We start from the raw sequence: 17,564 nt of genomic DNA on the forward strand, positions 1-17,564 counted from the left end.
TTTTTGTTCCCTGTATTTAGCTTTTGTTAACAGTTTTAATCAGTGCAATCAGGTGTACTTTTTTTTAAACTATATTTTTAATTCCTCATTTGATTAAATCAGTCGATGATTAGTTGATTCCTCATTTGATTAAATCAGTCGATGATTAGTTGATGAAAAATTAACAGTATAATTTTTTTAAAAAAATTACACCTCACTGTATTAAAAAGAAAACCACTATACACCTCAATCGACGCCTATTAAACCTTATCCTTTTATTCCTTTGCTTCAATTCAAAGAATTAACGAGTGATCGGCTACTTCTAATAAGCAAATCTATCATCATCATCGTTAGTAAAACATTGGTACAAAGTTAATAAACGTAAGAGGAGTGTCCTAACCTGAATAATTATTAACACTAATCATAATCATAAAAAAATTATGACTATTATTATTATTATTATTATTATTATTTTTATTAAAATATCTTTCACTTGAGATAATTTTAATTAAATTTAATGGTATCATTGGGTTGTATGAACGCGGTAATAGTTCTGAAGAAAAAATAATAAACAAGATAATAAGTTCATTTTAAGTTTGTACCAAAGATATCTCTTAATCATAATAAGAGATTGAAGAGATTAATCAATCTCTTTCAAGGTATAGAGATCACCAATTAAATCTATGTTAATATCCTTATAGGATATTTGGTTCGGTTCTGCCTAACACTTGTGAAGGTGGAAGCTATCAATAGTAGTTTATGCGTAAATCCAAAAAAAATTGAGGGGAAATTTTCATAGACTCGTGTATATAACATGCCATCAAATACATGGTTAGGAATCCAACTATCTGCTAACTTTGAAACTTGTTGGATGAGGTTATATTCTAACATAAGTGCAAAAATTATGACCTATTATTAATTTAGTACCATGAATTAATATTAATATTTTTTTTGTTTAAATAAGAATTTCTGGGAGCAGGAACACCAACACGTGTCTGTTTGAACAGCTAGTTTCCATTGACAGTGCCAGTGCTATTGTTGTTTCTCTTTCCATCCACTGCCATGAGCAATTCAACAAAGTGACGGTGGTGACATCAAAACCAACACAAAGCGAAGAAAGAAAATGGGAAGAATCTTTGCGGTGGAGCTTGAGGGCAGGTCTTATAGATGCAAGTTCTGCAGAACTCACTTGGCCCTTGCAAATGATCTCATCTCCAGGGTAGGTACCTTACTTATGCTTGCTTTTATTCTGTTAAGGCTTTTTTGTTTTTGTACATTGTTGTTGGAGGAAATGTTTGTGAATGAAAAATAATAATATAATACCCTTTTTTAGGAAGTTGGTTTTCTGTTTTGAGACATCAATTAAATCATTTTATGGACATTTTCATAGGTTGAAATATGAACACCACTTGCCACATTGAATGGTAACCGTAGGTTGTGCCATGACTAAAGTTGGAACCAATGGTTAATATGACAAATTTGTGTTGGTGGTTTTGCTAGTTAAATTACAGAGCTGATGTAATTTTCAAAAATGTATTTGGAGTTGTTGGATGGTTATTGGAATTTTTTATGTCTTGTACTTGCCTTATTATTGTGTTTCTTACTCAGCCTACCTGCTAAGTATATACAACTTTCAGAACCCAGGCTATCTAGCAGCTCTGTTGTATTTATGGATATTAGTTATCCTTTATGAGCACTCTTTGCTATTCTCTTTCCACCATGCAAGTATTCCCATTTGCACCCTCTACATCCACAGAAGAATTGCAAAAGAATGTCCAAATTATACAGCCTTTGGATTGAGTGGGGATAACCTAGTCGCTTATCTAGTCTCACTAAAATAATTTCCAATGGTGGTTACATTGGTGATGAATCCTAATGAAAAATCTGTGGTTGATTGCATGAGTCTTTCACACTATTCTCTTCAATCCTTGTGCTTTTAAATCCAATTCAGTGATATATTGGGGATCAAATGGGAAAACAATTGGGCTGTGATAATGCATATGTAGTTCTTCCATTAATGTTGTACTTTGTAAAGTACTCTTAAGTAAGGGGGGCTAATCTATCCTCGTGATTGGTTTAAAAATTCATTATGCTTCAGCTAGTATGTTGTATCAAACTATAACCAAAGGACTATATGCTGGAGGTTCGTGTAAAAAGTTTCAGCATGAACTTACAACATGTCCTTTTGCCTCTTTACTGCTTTCTTGTATAATTGGTTTTAATGCCTTGTAGAGTTGTATCCATCTTATTCTGTGGTGGTGTCTTTCCTTGATATTCATAACTTCATAGTTCATATTTCAATAGAATAAATATATAGCTGACATGTAGTGCATGAGGTGGGCAGAAGATAAAAGGCAAGATGTATTACTTCTAAAGATATGCATAATGTAAGTATATTGATTTTGCTTGCTTTTTGCCAATACAATGCTCCAAGTCTTCTACTGCTCTTCTGGACTGTTAAATTACTTCTCATATTAATCTTCTATTACCCTTCTTTCAGGCCTTTCATTGCCTGAGGGGAAAAGCATACCTATTCAATAATGTGTGAGTACATTGCCGTTTTTTTGGATAATCCATTAGTGACTTAGAAATTAAATTTCATGATAGTGTTGTATCATGTATGATAAGATGCATACCCGGGGCTCATGTTTTTAATGTATTCAAATTGCTAGATGAAAATTGCACATAACATATTTTGATACTACCAACAATCTGGAAAATATGATGATCATGTTCTGCAACAGTCAAACCTCTATGAAAATTGCCTTCTGTAATACACCAAGAGCACTGAATTGTTTTTATTGTCGTTTTTTTTACTGAAAGAAATCCTTCACCATCTTTTCACATTAGCTGAACTAAAGTGGAATGCATTTGGGCATCTTTGCATAGCAATTTAGGATTGAGGACTTTTGACAGAAACTAAAAGTTCAGGATAGTATTCGACTATAAGAAATGGATCTCAGCTCCTTACAGAAGAGGAAATTTCTCTGAAATCAACAGTAGATGACCCCAAAATGTGCTAAACCAGTCACAGAGGAATGGAGAAAACTGACAAAATGAGAAGAGGAGTAAGAAAAGAATAAACAATAAGGCCTAACGCATATTCCTCCTTCTGGCCATAGCCTCGCCGGCATCCCCTCTATGATTTCCCCCCATCATGAAACTTATGATTCCCCATTGGAGCAACATATAGAAATTTTAAAAAGTAGACATTTATAAACCTTCTTGTTGTTTGCAAAAGTTAGGGAATTGTTTGGTTTCTCATTAGTCGAAAATATCACTAGAACTGAATAATCTATACTGTTGTGTATGCTTATGTTGTGTGCCTATGATCCAGCGTGAACTTCACAATTGGAACACCAGAAGAAAGGATGATGCTTTCAGGATTGCATACTGTGGCTGATATTTTTTGCTGTTGCTGCGGTGAAATAATTGGCTGGAAATATGTAATCTTCCTCTCTTACCCTCTTTGGATTTCATGTAATCAGGAATCAATGTTACAGATAAAATGAATCTTAGATTGTTAATGCTGGATTAGTAATCCACAAGGTTTTAAATATCAGTCACAGTCGCATTGCGGTTTCATTGTGTTTGTTGACATCACGGCAAATCATGGACAAATGTGACCGATATGGTCCCAATTGCGATTGTGGACAGTTAAAAAACCTTGATGTTGTGGCCCAAATTATGACCGTGGACGGATATTTAAAACCCTGGTAATCCATAATTGTTTAAAATATTTATTTATTCTGTATCAACCCTTATTCTTTAGTTCAAGTTAGTTGTTTACTTTACACACAAATTTTTAAAATTTACTATTCTCTATCAGGAATCTGCGCACGAGAAGTGTCAAAAGTATAAAGAAGGGAAGTTTGTTCTTGAAAGGTATTATTTATTTTCCTATTGGCTGTAGTGTATTGTTTAAGGCAATTTAGTTCCATTTTTTCCCGTTATAGTGTTTATACTAATAATGCACATCCTCTGTGCCAATACAATAGAGGAAGGATTGTTGATGAAGTTGATTTCTCCACTGAGTTCTACATCGATAGTCATGCCAGCATGAGTGATGCTGAAGAACCTTAAAACATGCCGGCATTGTTGGATCAGGAGAAAGAATGCACTGCTTCTGTATATGAACAATAATAATGGTGACCCGTGAAAATGCTCAAAATTAATGAAGTTTATTTTGGTTTTGGTTTTATTATTTATAAGTGGTGTATGGAAATGAGAGTTGCCAGTAGTGTGTAAACTATGGGGAAAGAAAGAGATGGAACGGTAGTTTCAGATTTGCTTCGAAATATTTGGAAAGAACTTGGCTATTTACTTTGTGTTTATATAGAACATCTTCAACGCTGGAGGCAGCAAGCATATGTTTGAACGCTTAGAAGTTAAAACACCGTGTGTTATGCTTGGATTAGAAGTAAAATAGAGAAAAGAAAAAGAAAGATAAAAGTAGAAGGCAAATAGAATAGAAAAGATATGTTAAAATAAATTGAAATAAGGAGAAAAGAAATAGAGTAATTTTCTTTGGTTTTTTGGAGGACTGAATAATTTGCTGCTGTCATCGAGAATTCTGTAACATTGGTGTTGATGCCTTATTCCAAAAAACTAAATATGTGAAATGAAATTACATGAATGATTTGATATTACATCTCTTATACTTGGTATTGTCAAATTGTATTTTCCTAGTAAAGTGTAGTGATTTATACGGAGACTATAATTCATTTGAAAAACTACTCCTTGATTTAGAAATAAGATGTCCACAATTCATATATGTTTTTTTTAAAAAATCTATATATAACCTTTATGTTTTGCATCTCTTCCATGAAGACACGGGAGTTGATGAGTCATGGGAGCCACTTTTCAATTGTGATGGTTAGATTGTAACATAAAAGCTAAAAACAATTTTTGAATCATCTAGTTGTGATTTTGTTATCAAAACTTAGAGACATTTCTTGATCTCTTCAATAGCTTTACTGTTTGATTAAATTAAAAGATTGATAACATTAAAAAAATGTATTAAAAAGTATATCGCTAGCATTTTTCCTTGATGGTAATAACATAGAAGTTTAATTACAATTTTAGTACCTCTATTATGGATAACTTGCAATTTTGGTCTTTGAATAATTTTTATTCAAATTTATGTCCTAGTTTTTTTTTTATGCAATCAAATCCTTTCCTCATTTTTTCTTTATTTAAAACTCTTAAAATTTCAAATATATTAAAAATCTCTACTATTAAATCATTTAAAACTCTCTATCGATTAAAGACAAATGTTATGGTGCAAATAAGACAATAAAATTAGTTGGTAAATTAGTTAAAAACTTATAAGATAACTGAAATCTGATAAGTTAGGAGTTGAAAAGTTAGAAGTTAATTAATTTAATTAAAAATATTTAATAAGACTAACTAATAAGTATTAAATAACGTTAAAAAACATATTTAATATTTCTAATATTTAAATTTTATTTCTAATAACTTATCATAATTAAAAGTAGGATAATAATTTTTTAAATTTTGTATTATTAAAAATGGTAAAATTAAATTTTTTATTTGTTTTTAGAAAAGTAAAGTTAAATAAACTTTATTAGAATTATATTGGTTAAAACTATTTTTTTAACATTAAAGTACTCTATTAATAATACTATTTTAAAACAATAAATAAAAAATACTTTTTCTTAAACATTTACTTTTTAAATGAACAATAAAAATTTAAATGTATATGTTTATCACTATGAAACATGATACAAATCATTTTTTTTTACTTTGATTGGTAAAATTTAATCTTTTTTCGTTGGAATTTCACTGCTGTATAATGAAGTACGTATGATTTTGATTTTTTATATCAATTTTTGATTTAGTAACCAAATACTTGAACTATAAATCAAAATAAACAATACAATAATTCATTAAAATAAATAGTTTGACATTAAATAAACTAATTAAAAAAATAGAATTTCAAGTTGCATAACAGCAAAGAAAATTAGATATGAGGGTTTTTCATATAACCAACAAAAAAGAATTTTTAAATTAAATAAAAAGATAAAATAAAATAGTTAGAATAAAATTAAAAAAACTAATAACTTATATGTTAATTTATTTTTCATAAATTACTTAAAGTAATTTATGAAAAATAAACTACCAAAATAAACTCGTTTACCAAACAAATATTTTAGTAAAAAAAATATTATAAACTAGTCAAATAAACTTATAAGTTTCTTAAAAAACTTACAAAAAATAGTCTAACTTAAATAAAATAATACTAAAATACGAGGGCATAATTACCATTCAATTTCATAATTACTACAGGCTAATTGAGGTCCAATAGTTCTATCTCATCCAAGCTAATAAGAATCAAAATTATTTCCACCCAAACATTTGTTACCCCAACCGACTGAAGTACTTACTAAGAGGCCTAAGATAACCTAATCAACTTAGGTTTAGCCACACCCTTCTTACTCCCAATAGCTGACATAACATGTGATGACACATTAATAGTTATCCCATCTAGCTTTTCCACCCATGCTTACATATTCTTCAGAAGCTCTCATATACACTATAATTCTATTGGACCATTTAGGCTACTATTTTAACATCCATGGACAGGTAACATTTTATACAACATGAAGCTGTTTTTTTGTTCTCTTCTATTCTCTGCTATGCACTTAGCACAAGTACTGTTCTAGTTTTCTATACTTAATATAAAAATTATCTAATTAACCGCCATTTTAACATTCACAGGCGCCAACATTTTATACAATACGGGTCACATGAAAAATTTATGTGTGGCAATTGGTATATGCTAAAATTTAGGTTTATTGCGGTCACGTGGATTTAACTTTACCGTAATAAATAAAAACAATAACTTCACCTAAAAAAATAATTAAGCCTAAGATGCACATGAAACTCAAAGCTTTAATTAAAATAACACTTAAATACTTTTCATATTAGTGATATATGTTTTTTTTTCCAGTTATTACCAAAAATATTTTCTTATTTTATTATTAGTACTTTCAAACTTTTACTTTTGGTATATACTATTGGTCTCAATCCATTAAGTGATAACATGATGAATTAATAAAGTATTACATCATCCATTAAGTGATAACATGATCAATTAATAAAGTATTACATCATCGATTAAGTAATAATATGAAAAATTATTAAAGTGTTACTTTATCACTTAATTAATTTAGACTAACTACAAATAATAAAAGTAAAATTTTTAAAATGTCATGTAATAAAATAAAAAATATATTTTAGATAATAAACTAAAAAAAATATTAAACGTATTAAAAATATATTTAAGTCTTAAATTAAATATGAAAAAACTAATCCTATCCAAAGCTTTCAATTTTTGTAAAAAGTATATTTCTTTAAAAAAAAATCTGCAAAGTCGTTGATAATACTCAATTTCCTTTTTTAAAAAATAATTTAAATTATATAACGATGAAATCTTCCCACATAAAGCCAGAAAAACCCAATTGGCACTTGAGTTGGTTAACCTCAAAGGGGCATAAATTGGCAGTGTTGTTGCGATTAAGAAAAAAGAGAGATTGGCCAATTGGGTTTCTTCGTTATAAAAAAGCATCCATTTTTCTCACACCCTTTTGCTTTTTCTACATTTCCCTTTCCTAAATTCCTCTTCTACTACTCACACCTCTCTTTTCTCTCCCACTCTTTCTCCCTCCTCAATTACTTCTCCTTTTTTTTCTGATTTTTTCTTTCTTTCTTTGAAGGTTTCGTTTTGCAGGTCGCTCCAATGGGGAAATCCTCCTCTTCGCTCAAGAAGAAACGTTCTAAGAAATTATCGAAGGTACCCTCATTTTTCTTCTTTTTATTTGAATTTTAGGGTATTTAATTTTAAGTTTCAGATTTAATCTAAAACAATCTCATTAATTTAATTTTAGGAAAAGAAAACGAATGTTATGTTTTTGTTATTGCTTGTGTTTTTGAACTGAAAATTGTAATTTTGTGTTCGTAGACTGACTGCGATTTTTTTTTTTGTGGGCTCCTAGGTTTTTTTTTCTTCATTGTAAATGTGTAGATTATTTATATACGATTTGGTTGTTGAGTTTTCTAACCTGAGCGTATGTAGTTTGTTGAGTTGATTGATTTAACTAGTGTGGATTTTCCTGATTTTATGTCTAATTTGATGGTTTAGGCCAAGGCAAGCAGTAAAAGTAAGAGAAGTAGGAAAAGTAAATCCAAGAAGGTTCGTCGCCGTAAGGTTTCTCCTTCTAGTTCTGACTATGATGATTCAAAAAGTTTGGACACATTGGCTTCCTCTAGTTCTGAAGATAGCTACAGAAGAAAAAGGGACAGATCTCGCACAAGAAAAGATGTGAAAGGTCTTAGGAGGAAGGCTCGAGGACGATCTTACAGCAGTGACAGCAGCGAGGACTCTCATTATGCTAGGAAGAGAAAAAAGGCAAAGAGGAAAAATGAGCGTGACGAGGTGATGAAGAAATCCTCCCAGAAGAAAAAGATTAAGAGAGAAGCAAGTGTTGATTTGATGAGCAGCAGATCGTGGAGCTGCTCAACATGTCAGGATGGGAGTGCTAGCAGTGATGACAGCCAATGTAAGAGCCGCAGGGGAAGATCAGAAAGAAAAGAGAAAGACAGAAGAAGGTCGAGAGGAAGAATTGGAAGTAAAAAGAGTAGTAGATACAGGGCAAGAAGTTGTTCTCCGTGCAGTATTGAAAATAGTTATGAAGTGACTGAGGAGAAATCCGTTGGTGAGAACAATTCCAGACGGTTACGATCAGTTATTACTGTTACAAAAGAGGCGGAAGAATATGGGGAATTGTATAGAAATGAAACCAAGGAGGAGATTGTTTATGATCATGATTACCCTTGTAGAAGTAATGACAGTAATGATGGGGGGACAAAGACAGAGTTGGATCATCATACACTTGCATCAGAAGAGAAATTGGGAATTGAGGATGAGGCAGGAGATATGAATGCTGATCTTAACTTCACAGAGCCCGAACTTAGAGATAGGAGCTACAATGACAGCAGTAACCTTAAAGTGTGTAGTGGTAGGACAATTGAATCTATGAAGGAAACAAGTGAGACTTCTGGTGCTATTGTGAATGATGACTTGGAGTCAATTCTAAGACAAAGAGCATTGGAAAATCTAAGAAAGTTTCGGGAGATTCAGTCTAGTGCAAAAGCTCCTGATCAGAAAAATAAAATTGATAGCCTGGTGAAGCAACCAATTACAAATAAACACGAACTGGTTCAAGGTAAGCCTGTTGTCAATGATGCAGCTGCAGGAACAAAAATTGATAAGCGAACCCTTGGAGAAGAAACTAATTTGCCTGATGGGAGGAGAAATTTAATTGCCTGTCCAAGAAACAATGAAAGGATTTCAAACATGGATAAAGATGTATCTGCTAAGTGTCATCCAGCCGGTGCACCAGAGAAGGTGATTGATTCAGACAATCCTAGCGGAACAATTACTGAATCCTCCAATTACAATACTACCAATTTAGAATTGACCAAACAAGCACAAAATTCTTGCTGTGATTCACTTCAAACACATGCTTCAAATGAAGCTGCCAATGCAAATTTACCAGTGACTGAGGTTGATGTAGAAAGGAATGCAGCTAAGACTTCTCATGCTGCAATCCAGAGTGTTAATAGCAATGACAGAAATGTCAATGTTTCATCAGAAGAGAATAAATCAGGCAAATTGCAAGATGAGTCCAACCAGGGTTCCCAGTTTGAGAAGAAAACAATGAACGTGATGCGGGGTGGTGAAATGGTACAGGTGAGTGTGTCGTAATTTTTCCAATATTCTGAATGTTACTGACATAATGTTGTTGGCCCTAAAATATGGTATGCAATCCTTTACTTGTCCCCTTTTTTATTACTAGTAGTTTGTGCATGTGCAGGTTAGCTACAAGGTCTATATCCCTAATAAAGTCCCTGCTTTGGCTAGAAGGCAACTTAAGCGATGATCTTCTATCTGCTCTTCTGGTGAAGAAAGGGCTTTTTGACGTTTTGTTCATCTTTGTTTGATTCATGTAAGGGTAGAGACATGTGCAAGAAAGTATAGAGATGAAGAGATTATCTGTTGATTCATCCGTGTTTGAACTTCAAGAAATACATCAATTTCTCTATTATTAGCTATATTTTATTTTATTTTTAGGTAACATTGTATTCGTAGATTATTTGAATGTGGCCTGTCACAATAATATTAATGCAGCCATTGCAACATGAAGAAGGTCTTTATTATTAGTTCTTTCTGGTGGAAGATGAAAGACCTTACCTATGTTTGCTCTGCCACATGCAAACAAGCTCTCTCAGATGGTATATCGTGCGTGTTTAATCATTCTGTTTGATGAAAATACTCAAGTATTTTTTAGAACTTTTGAAATCACTTTATTCCTCCAAATATGGTACGAGGCTGACTTGGAATTTGCAAACCTCATTTGGGCACAACTGATAGTCCAGGACCCTCAGTAACTAAAAATGGATGCATCAATAATCTCTTAAAATGACTTAAAATAAAAAATCCTAAAATGGGTAGTGAATTTAAAAAGTGTTTCCTATGTCAAGGGAGTCTAGCTGACGAAGTCTTTGTTCCTACCTATAAAAAAAGGTGTTTCCAATAACAAATTCTAGCATAGACTATTTTCAGCAATAAGAATTTCTCATTTACCAGCAATATAAAAAAATAATGCTAAATAAGGCCTCAGAGAAAATCCAAACAAAATAATGAAATGTATTAATTCAGTCCAAAAGCACAAAATTTGCAATGTAATACACATGATATACCGTATTATACGTACTAATATCATGTGAATTAATTCAGTCCAAAAGCACGCAAAATCCAAATATGTTTTTAGTTTTTATTCTATTAATAATAAAAAAATTATTCTTATAATGATTTTTAAAACAATTATCATAAAAAAGTAAGTTTATCATATTACAATTATGAATGAATTGCATTTTACAAAAATATTTATACTATTTATTTGATAATTAAAAAATCTTTATAGTTTTTATATATATTTCTATAAAAAAAATATAGATTTAAATATATGTTTTATATCTACCATATATTCATTTTTCAGTTTACTATCTAAAAAATATTAACTTTTTTTTTATTTTACTACCTAATATTTTTAAGTTTTTGCTTTTAGTGTTTTTTTTCTATCCATCAACTAATCATATGATAAACTAACAAGGTGTTATATTGTAGTTTGAGTTACACCTTTTTTTACTTTATTTTTAAATTAAAGTTTACATACTTTGTTAGGTTGAACTATTTTTCCTTCCCAATTTTATTTCTTGACAATTGACATATATGTAAATTTGCAATTTATGCATGCCAGCATGTGTAGTCATTCACTTGCTAGGCAGAATGGGTAAATAATCCTAGGTATGGGGTGAAAAATTTTATTGCAAAATGACAAGTACTATGTTAGGTAATTCTAGATTTAATCTGTATTTGTTTAGCAACAAATTCTTGTTGGAATGATAATATTAAGCATGTTAAGCCAGCTTTCTGGTGGACTATGCCCTTCACCTCCCTCTCTGTAGTAGGGATGTAAATGGGTTGGCTTCAGGTTGAAGTCTGAAGAATCCACATGCAAATCAATAAGAAAGACATCACTGTATCTGTGTAATTATCCATTTGGCTGTGTTTTTTCTCCGCTGTGGCCTGAACCCGAATAACTGATTTATATATTATAAAAAAAAAAACAAGAATTTATCATTGTTATCTTTATCTGTCTGTGTACTCGTGTAAATTGAAGAAATACATACATCCATATTCCATACCCATGCCTGAATATCCTGCATCCACGGGCCATGTGCAAATTCTCTCACTGATACCTGCACTGAACTTGGGTCAATAGGTCAGTAAACAGGGGACCAAAGGGTGTATAAATGATTAGAGCTACTTGTAAATCATTTGACCTTCTTAAATGCTCGACCAAATTTGTTTGATTGACTAAACAAACAAGTTTGAGCTTAAATCTAGACTCAATTATACAAATGAGATAGGCTCAGGCTTTATAGCTTTGCTAAAAGCTCACATACAGCTTGTGCTTGTTTGTGTATGCGGATACTCTATCACAAAAAATTGTAATTTTAAATAAGAAAATGTATTTATAATAATAATAATAATAATAATAATAATAATAATTTATTTCTTGCTATTACTTAGTAGTGCAGTCTTATTGATTTAATTGGTTTACTACTGTATACTAGTACTATTTACCTAACCCTACTTTTAAAGAGTTATTTTACTCTCCTTTTCCTAGCATAATGATATGTAATCAACTAAATACTAAATTAATAAACAAAAAACTACTTCAAGGAAAATTAGATGTAGGAAAAGAAAACAACAAGTTATAAACGAACTAATTAAGTTGAGCTCAAGCTTTTGAAACAAGTCAATTTGACAACTTCAATCAAGCTTTGAAGTTTACTATTTTTAATGTATTATTAGAGTTTCAGTAGCAATTTTATCAAAAATCATGCTTGAAATTCAAGTGTCTGGCTTGGCTTGATTTTTTTTTTGCATACTGAGTTGGTATATGCGCCTTTCAATTTCCCCAATTTACTCCCCACAGTTCCTATTTATTCAATCTTTAGCTTCATTTGTCCATAAAGGTAGATGCCATATCTCTTGTATGTAGGAAGTTTATTACAATTCCGGGAATGGTAAACATGGAAATGAAAATTCAAAATTTAGCAGGCAGGAGTTCTCTCACTGTATTTGAGCGAATTTAGAAGTGATAAATAATGCTTCATGACATGGATGACCAGCTACATCTTTGATGCCCTTTAGGTTAGGACAGAGGCAAGCCATGAGAAAGATGATTATGGATACTACAACAGACTATTAAGAATTGACTCTGAATTGTAACAACTGATGGAAAGAACAAATGTTACGATGCCTATAAAGATGATGTATGGATTTAGGATCTTTTTTACTGATAAGAAAAGTCAAGAGTAGCTACACCAGAACCGAATTCTGGAATTTCTTTGCATACAGGAACATAAATGAAAATTAAGAGAAAAGCAAAATGATTCAACCAGGGATAGAGTGCTAAACCTTACGAGAGACATACTAATAAGAACCTTGGGAGAACCATACCACAAAAGCTAGCCTTTGTAGTTTGAGAGCTTAAGTGCTTATATATCCCACATTAGAATCAAGTCTCCTATCTAGCAATTGGATCCTAACAAGCCATCATGCTTTGCAGCCTTATCAGTCATGCAGGTTGGTTGTTCACTAGCCCTTTGACAAATGCCTGGCAAACATTGAAATGCCGGCATCACCTGATGGGAACTGAGAGTTATGGGTAGCTATGACAGTTATTGGCAGAAACTAGTAGTAGTTAGTAGTTATATATTAACATAGATGTAATAATAACTATCACGACTGTTATGTATTATTAGAATCTAGAATATGTTGAATACTGAATAGTAACTGTCATGTTGACAGTTTTGGACACAAAGTAAGGAGCAGTTACAATTATTAAATGTATGTAATAGGGGAATAGGGGGACACGTGTGTATTTCTTTCTAGTAATCTGAACAGAGAACTCGTCTCAGGAGGAGTGTATGACTCTGGGACAGTAAATTCTGCTGCACTTTGTGATTTTTTATATTAGTCTTCTCCAATATATTTTTAATATTGGTGTTCTATTATCACCCTCTGCGCCACTCGTTTGCAGTTGAGAGACACGGTGAAAAGCTATGCTATCAATTGATGAGAACCACACCACAAAAGCTAGCTATTGTAGTTGGAGAGGCTAAAACCTTATAAACCCCACACTAATCCTATAGTTCCAATATGAGACTCAAGTTGCATACCTTGCTATTGGATCCTCATACCTACTCCACTCAACTTTCTATTTTTTTTCTCATCTCTTCCAGCCTTTCCATCCTCGTCTGCACCATACAAAACTAGTTGCTTACAGTAAGAGTAATCTCTATTCTCTTTGAATATAAAATATAGAAAATAAAAGATAAATCTTGAGTGCTGCAGATGCGCAGAACATCTAGCCTAAACCCATGTCCTTGTCCTCTCACCTACATAGGTCCTTGCTTTCCTTGCCATCTGCCACATTTATAGGTACTAGGTAATTACAGAACAGATTGCACCTTTTGCCTACATGAGAGATTGATTCTCTGCTACCCCATCCATTTCTCCTAGTAAACAGCCTACATACGGTTCAGTGTCTATCATATAAACTACAGAGTAAATATTTATGAAGTTTATGAAGATTCATATTCATAGTTATTGTATGAGTGGTTGCAAAGATCGAGTCATTAGTCATTATGCACACAAAGTTAAATATAAGTTCTGTCCCTTGATGTGTTTGCTGTAGAGGCATTGCCTGGAGATGGAACTTTCATAAGGAGGTTAGAGTTGTATCACCATGTTAACTGCTGCTGGGGAGTATTCATTAGTTTCGATAGTGTTTAACTTGTTTTTGCAGAATGGAATAAAAGATTACTACTAGTTTATGTATTTGCACTGAAATACATGTTCTTTGGAATATCTTATGAATGGATTCTAGTATTGATATAATTTTGTGTATGTTACTCGTGTTTCTCTTTCATTGATCTAGCATGGAGTGTAGGCACATTTATGAAAAGAAAATAATAATGTAATATTTGAAGTCAAAGCAACACCGTGATCAATGCCCAATATCAGGTAGATCATTGTTGTCTGACAACCTTCACATTAATCCTGTACCACCATTGCGTTTCTCTTTAACCAATATTTGTGTCAGGTTGCCCAAAAATGTTGCAGGCAGATAAGCTGGTGCAAGATCCGTTTTTAATGATTGAGATTGAGGAAATGTGAAAAAATGAATAGAGAAACTGACATAGAAGATTATACCATGCTTAATGAAGATTAGTGATTGTTCAAACCAACTGCTGATAGGATTTTATCTGTAAATTCAAGTCGTTACTTCTGGTCCATTGCTCGTGTCAATATTTTTGACTTTGTAGGTTTGATTTCAGCATAACTATAATTGTACATCCAAGTAGACGTGCCAGCCGGTCTCAACTCACAAATTTGAGACATTTGCATATATCAGTGAAGTTTCTATGATGGTTTCATGTTCCATAATTTATCTCATTGCTTAATGTTGCATCCTGATGCTCCGTGCTTTTCCTGTTATCTTTTGTACACGAGCAAATAGTCACTTTTGTCCATATAAATGTGTAATTAGCTAACTAATGTGTTCCTAAAAGATGAAAATATAAAATTTAGTTCCCGAAATATAAAAAGTAAGAAAAATATGTCGAGGTGTTAACTTCCGTTTGTTACCATTAATAAAATAAAATACTGGCATAAAATGCCGAATTTGTCATTGAAATGATTGTAATGTGGTCATCTCTAATTGTTAACATAAGGACATATTTATCATATAATATTTTCTTAACTTTTTTTCTTCCACTCCGCTGATAAATGTATCCCTGAAAGATGAAAAACACAAAATTTAATTCCCAAAAGTGTAAAAAAGACAACAAATATATTGGGACGTTAATGTGTGTTCGTCACCGTTAATAAAATAGTCAATATTTGAAGAACTAAAATATAAGATATATTTATCTTTTACTTATAGTAAATTGTGACTAATTATTATAATTTGAAAAAATTTGTAATGATTGATATTTTGTTATAATGTTTATTTTGGTAAACTAATACAATGTTTATTTTGGATAGTTTATATTGTGACAGACAAATACCAATATTATCGTTATTATTATGTTTGTTTTAAATAATGTATGCCAATATATTTTTTTAAGTGATTATTGTAATGCTATATTTGTAACGATAAAAATGACGAAAATTTATCCTAAAATTATATTTTATCTTTAAATAAAACGAAATTTTGGATCTAATAAATTAGGCTAATAGAAACATACTAATATTTATGTCCAATAAAAAATTACTGACATTTTTCGTCCAATAATGATAACGTATTGATATTTTGATCCAATGAAATGTATTGACATTTAGGTAAAAAACAAATTACTGATATTTTTCTTCAATAAAAAATATTGACATTTTTTGTCCAACAAAAAATGATTAACATTTACGTTGTATCTTGTTGACATTTTCATCAAATCTAATCAGCATGGTCACGTTGTCGATTACTTACTTTTCACACTATTTATACTTTTAGGGACTAAATTTTATATTTTCATCGTTCAAGGATTCATTTATCAACGAATTATATATTGAGCGATAAAAATTATTATTTAACTTTTGTATATTATTGTGTTCCTACTTTGTATCATACTTTGCTTTATTAATATAAATGTTACAAAATAAAAAAGAGGTGACCCAATGGACAAGGCTCTTACATAGTGGGGGTTAAGAATTGAATTTGTAACTCCTAAGAAAGTAACCTTGCCATTGTGCTAAAGCTTGTCCTAATCTAATGTTACAAAAATACGTAATAGCTGTTACTTCCACAGCTCGTGATAAGTGTTGTATAAGAAGAAAAAATAAGTTTTAATAATAATTATTTTAATTTTTCAAAAATGCTTGGAAGTATTCATAACCCATCCAATAGAATTAAACATAAAACAAAACTAATTTAGGGTCTAGGGCTAACCCCTCTACCCATGGCCAATGTCACACTAATAAGAGCTCTCACTCCTCCTTATCTCAAGATAAGTTTTCCACGATATAAGGGATGTGAGTAAAGTTAGCAATTCCATGATATCTCTCACTCCTTAGCTCATGACTCCAAAACACATATCTCATTTTCTCCCCCATCTCATAACACATGAGTAAGTTTGTTGAGTCTTATCATTATCAACAACAAAATAATCACATCAAATATCCATCATTAACAATAACGATAGTGAAAACAAGTGAACCATGACGGTGTATTGAAGATTTCTAATGATTAGATGCATAAACAAGACTTGCACATACTTTTTCAAAAATCCACAGCCAGTCAATCTAACATCATTTATCTTGCATTTATTTATATCACTATTTAATTAATTTTTATTGTATTTTATTCTTATAAATTTACTTTTGATCAACCTTTTATACTAAGCACTCTTCTAAGTAAATTAGAAACCTACAACCAAAAAACAAGACTCTTTCTAGAGTCAATTTCTTGATTTTGGAGGTCGTTGCGAACGATTAGCTAATCATTTAGCTAAATTTTCCATGAGAGAAACAACTATATATATCCCTTAAGTACAATGATGAAGATTCAAGTCCTGTTGTGTACTTATGAAATAAAAATTGGACTAATAATGTTTTTTGTTTTTATTTTTTTAAAACCTTGACTTTGTTTCTGACTTTTAAAATATTGATTTTAATTCCTACATTTTTTAATTACTCAAAATTTGGTCTCTATATAAAAGGAAAAGTGTTAATTTTTGGAATTAAAGTTTGAATATTTTCAAAACCAGGTGTGGGCCGTGCAAAAGTACGATCAATGTAAAAAACAGTAAAAAAAAAAGAAAAAGGCACGGTAAAAAAGAGAAAGAGGTAGGGTGTGTCCTGCAGCTTGCAGTAATGTGGTACTGGCATGTGGATGAATAAATTGGAGGCCGGACAAATTTATTAATAC

General features: G+C 31.4%; 2 protein-coding genes across 5 annotated transcripts; both read left to right on the forward strand.

The window, feature by feature from the left end:
• The first annotated feature begins 728 nt into the window (after positions 1-728).
• LOC100306635 (protein yippee-like) lies at positions 729-4,347 on the forward strand. 4 transcript variants are annotated; one of them, NM_001401221.1, is made up of 6 exons: positions 729-855; positions 944-1,198; positions 2,480-2,523; positions 3,317-3,425; positions 3,809-3,864; positions 3,978-4,347. In NM_001401221.1, exons 2-6 carry the CDS (start codon positions 1,103-1,105, stop codon positions 4,060-4,062), a joined length of 390 nt encoding a protein of 129 aa, NP_001388150.1. In that variant the 5' UTR covers positions 729-855; positions 944-1,102; the 3' UTR covers positions 4,063-4,347. The 4 variants fall into 4 exon arrangements, with proteins under 4 accessions (NP_001388150.1, NP_001388151.1, NP_001388152.1 ...); NM_001401222.1 differs by having other exon boundaries at positions 729-810; NM_001401223.1 differs by lacking the exon at positions 2,480-2,523.
• A 3,130-nt stretch (positions 4,348-7,477) lies between these two features.
• Positions 7,478-10,224, forward strand: LOC102660802 (uncharacterized). The gene is made up of 3 exons (XM_006592856.4): positions 7,478-7,795; positions 8,144-9,754; positions 9,879-10,224. The coding sequence occupies exons 1-3, from the start codon at positions 7,742-7,744 to the stop codon at positions 9,942-9,944; spliced, it is 1,731 nt and encodes a 576-aa protein (XP_006592919.1). The 5' UTR covers positions 7,478-7,741; the 3' UTR covers positions 9,945-10,224.
• The last annotated feature ends 7,340 nt before the right edge of the window (positions 10,225-17,564 follow it).

The sequence above is a fragment of the Glycine max genome, chromosome 12 (genome assembly GCF_000004515.6).
Source record: "Glycine max cultivar Williams 82 chromosome 12, Glycine_max_v4.0, whole genome shotgun sequence".
NCBI classification, from domain to species: Eukaryota; Viridiplantae; Streptophyta; class Magnoliopsida; order Fabales; family Fabaceae; genus Glycine; species Glycine max.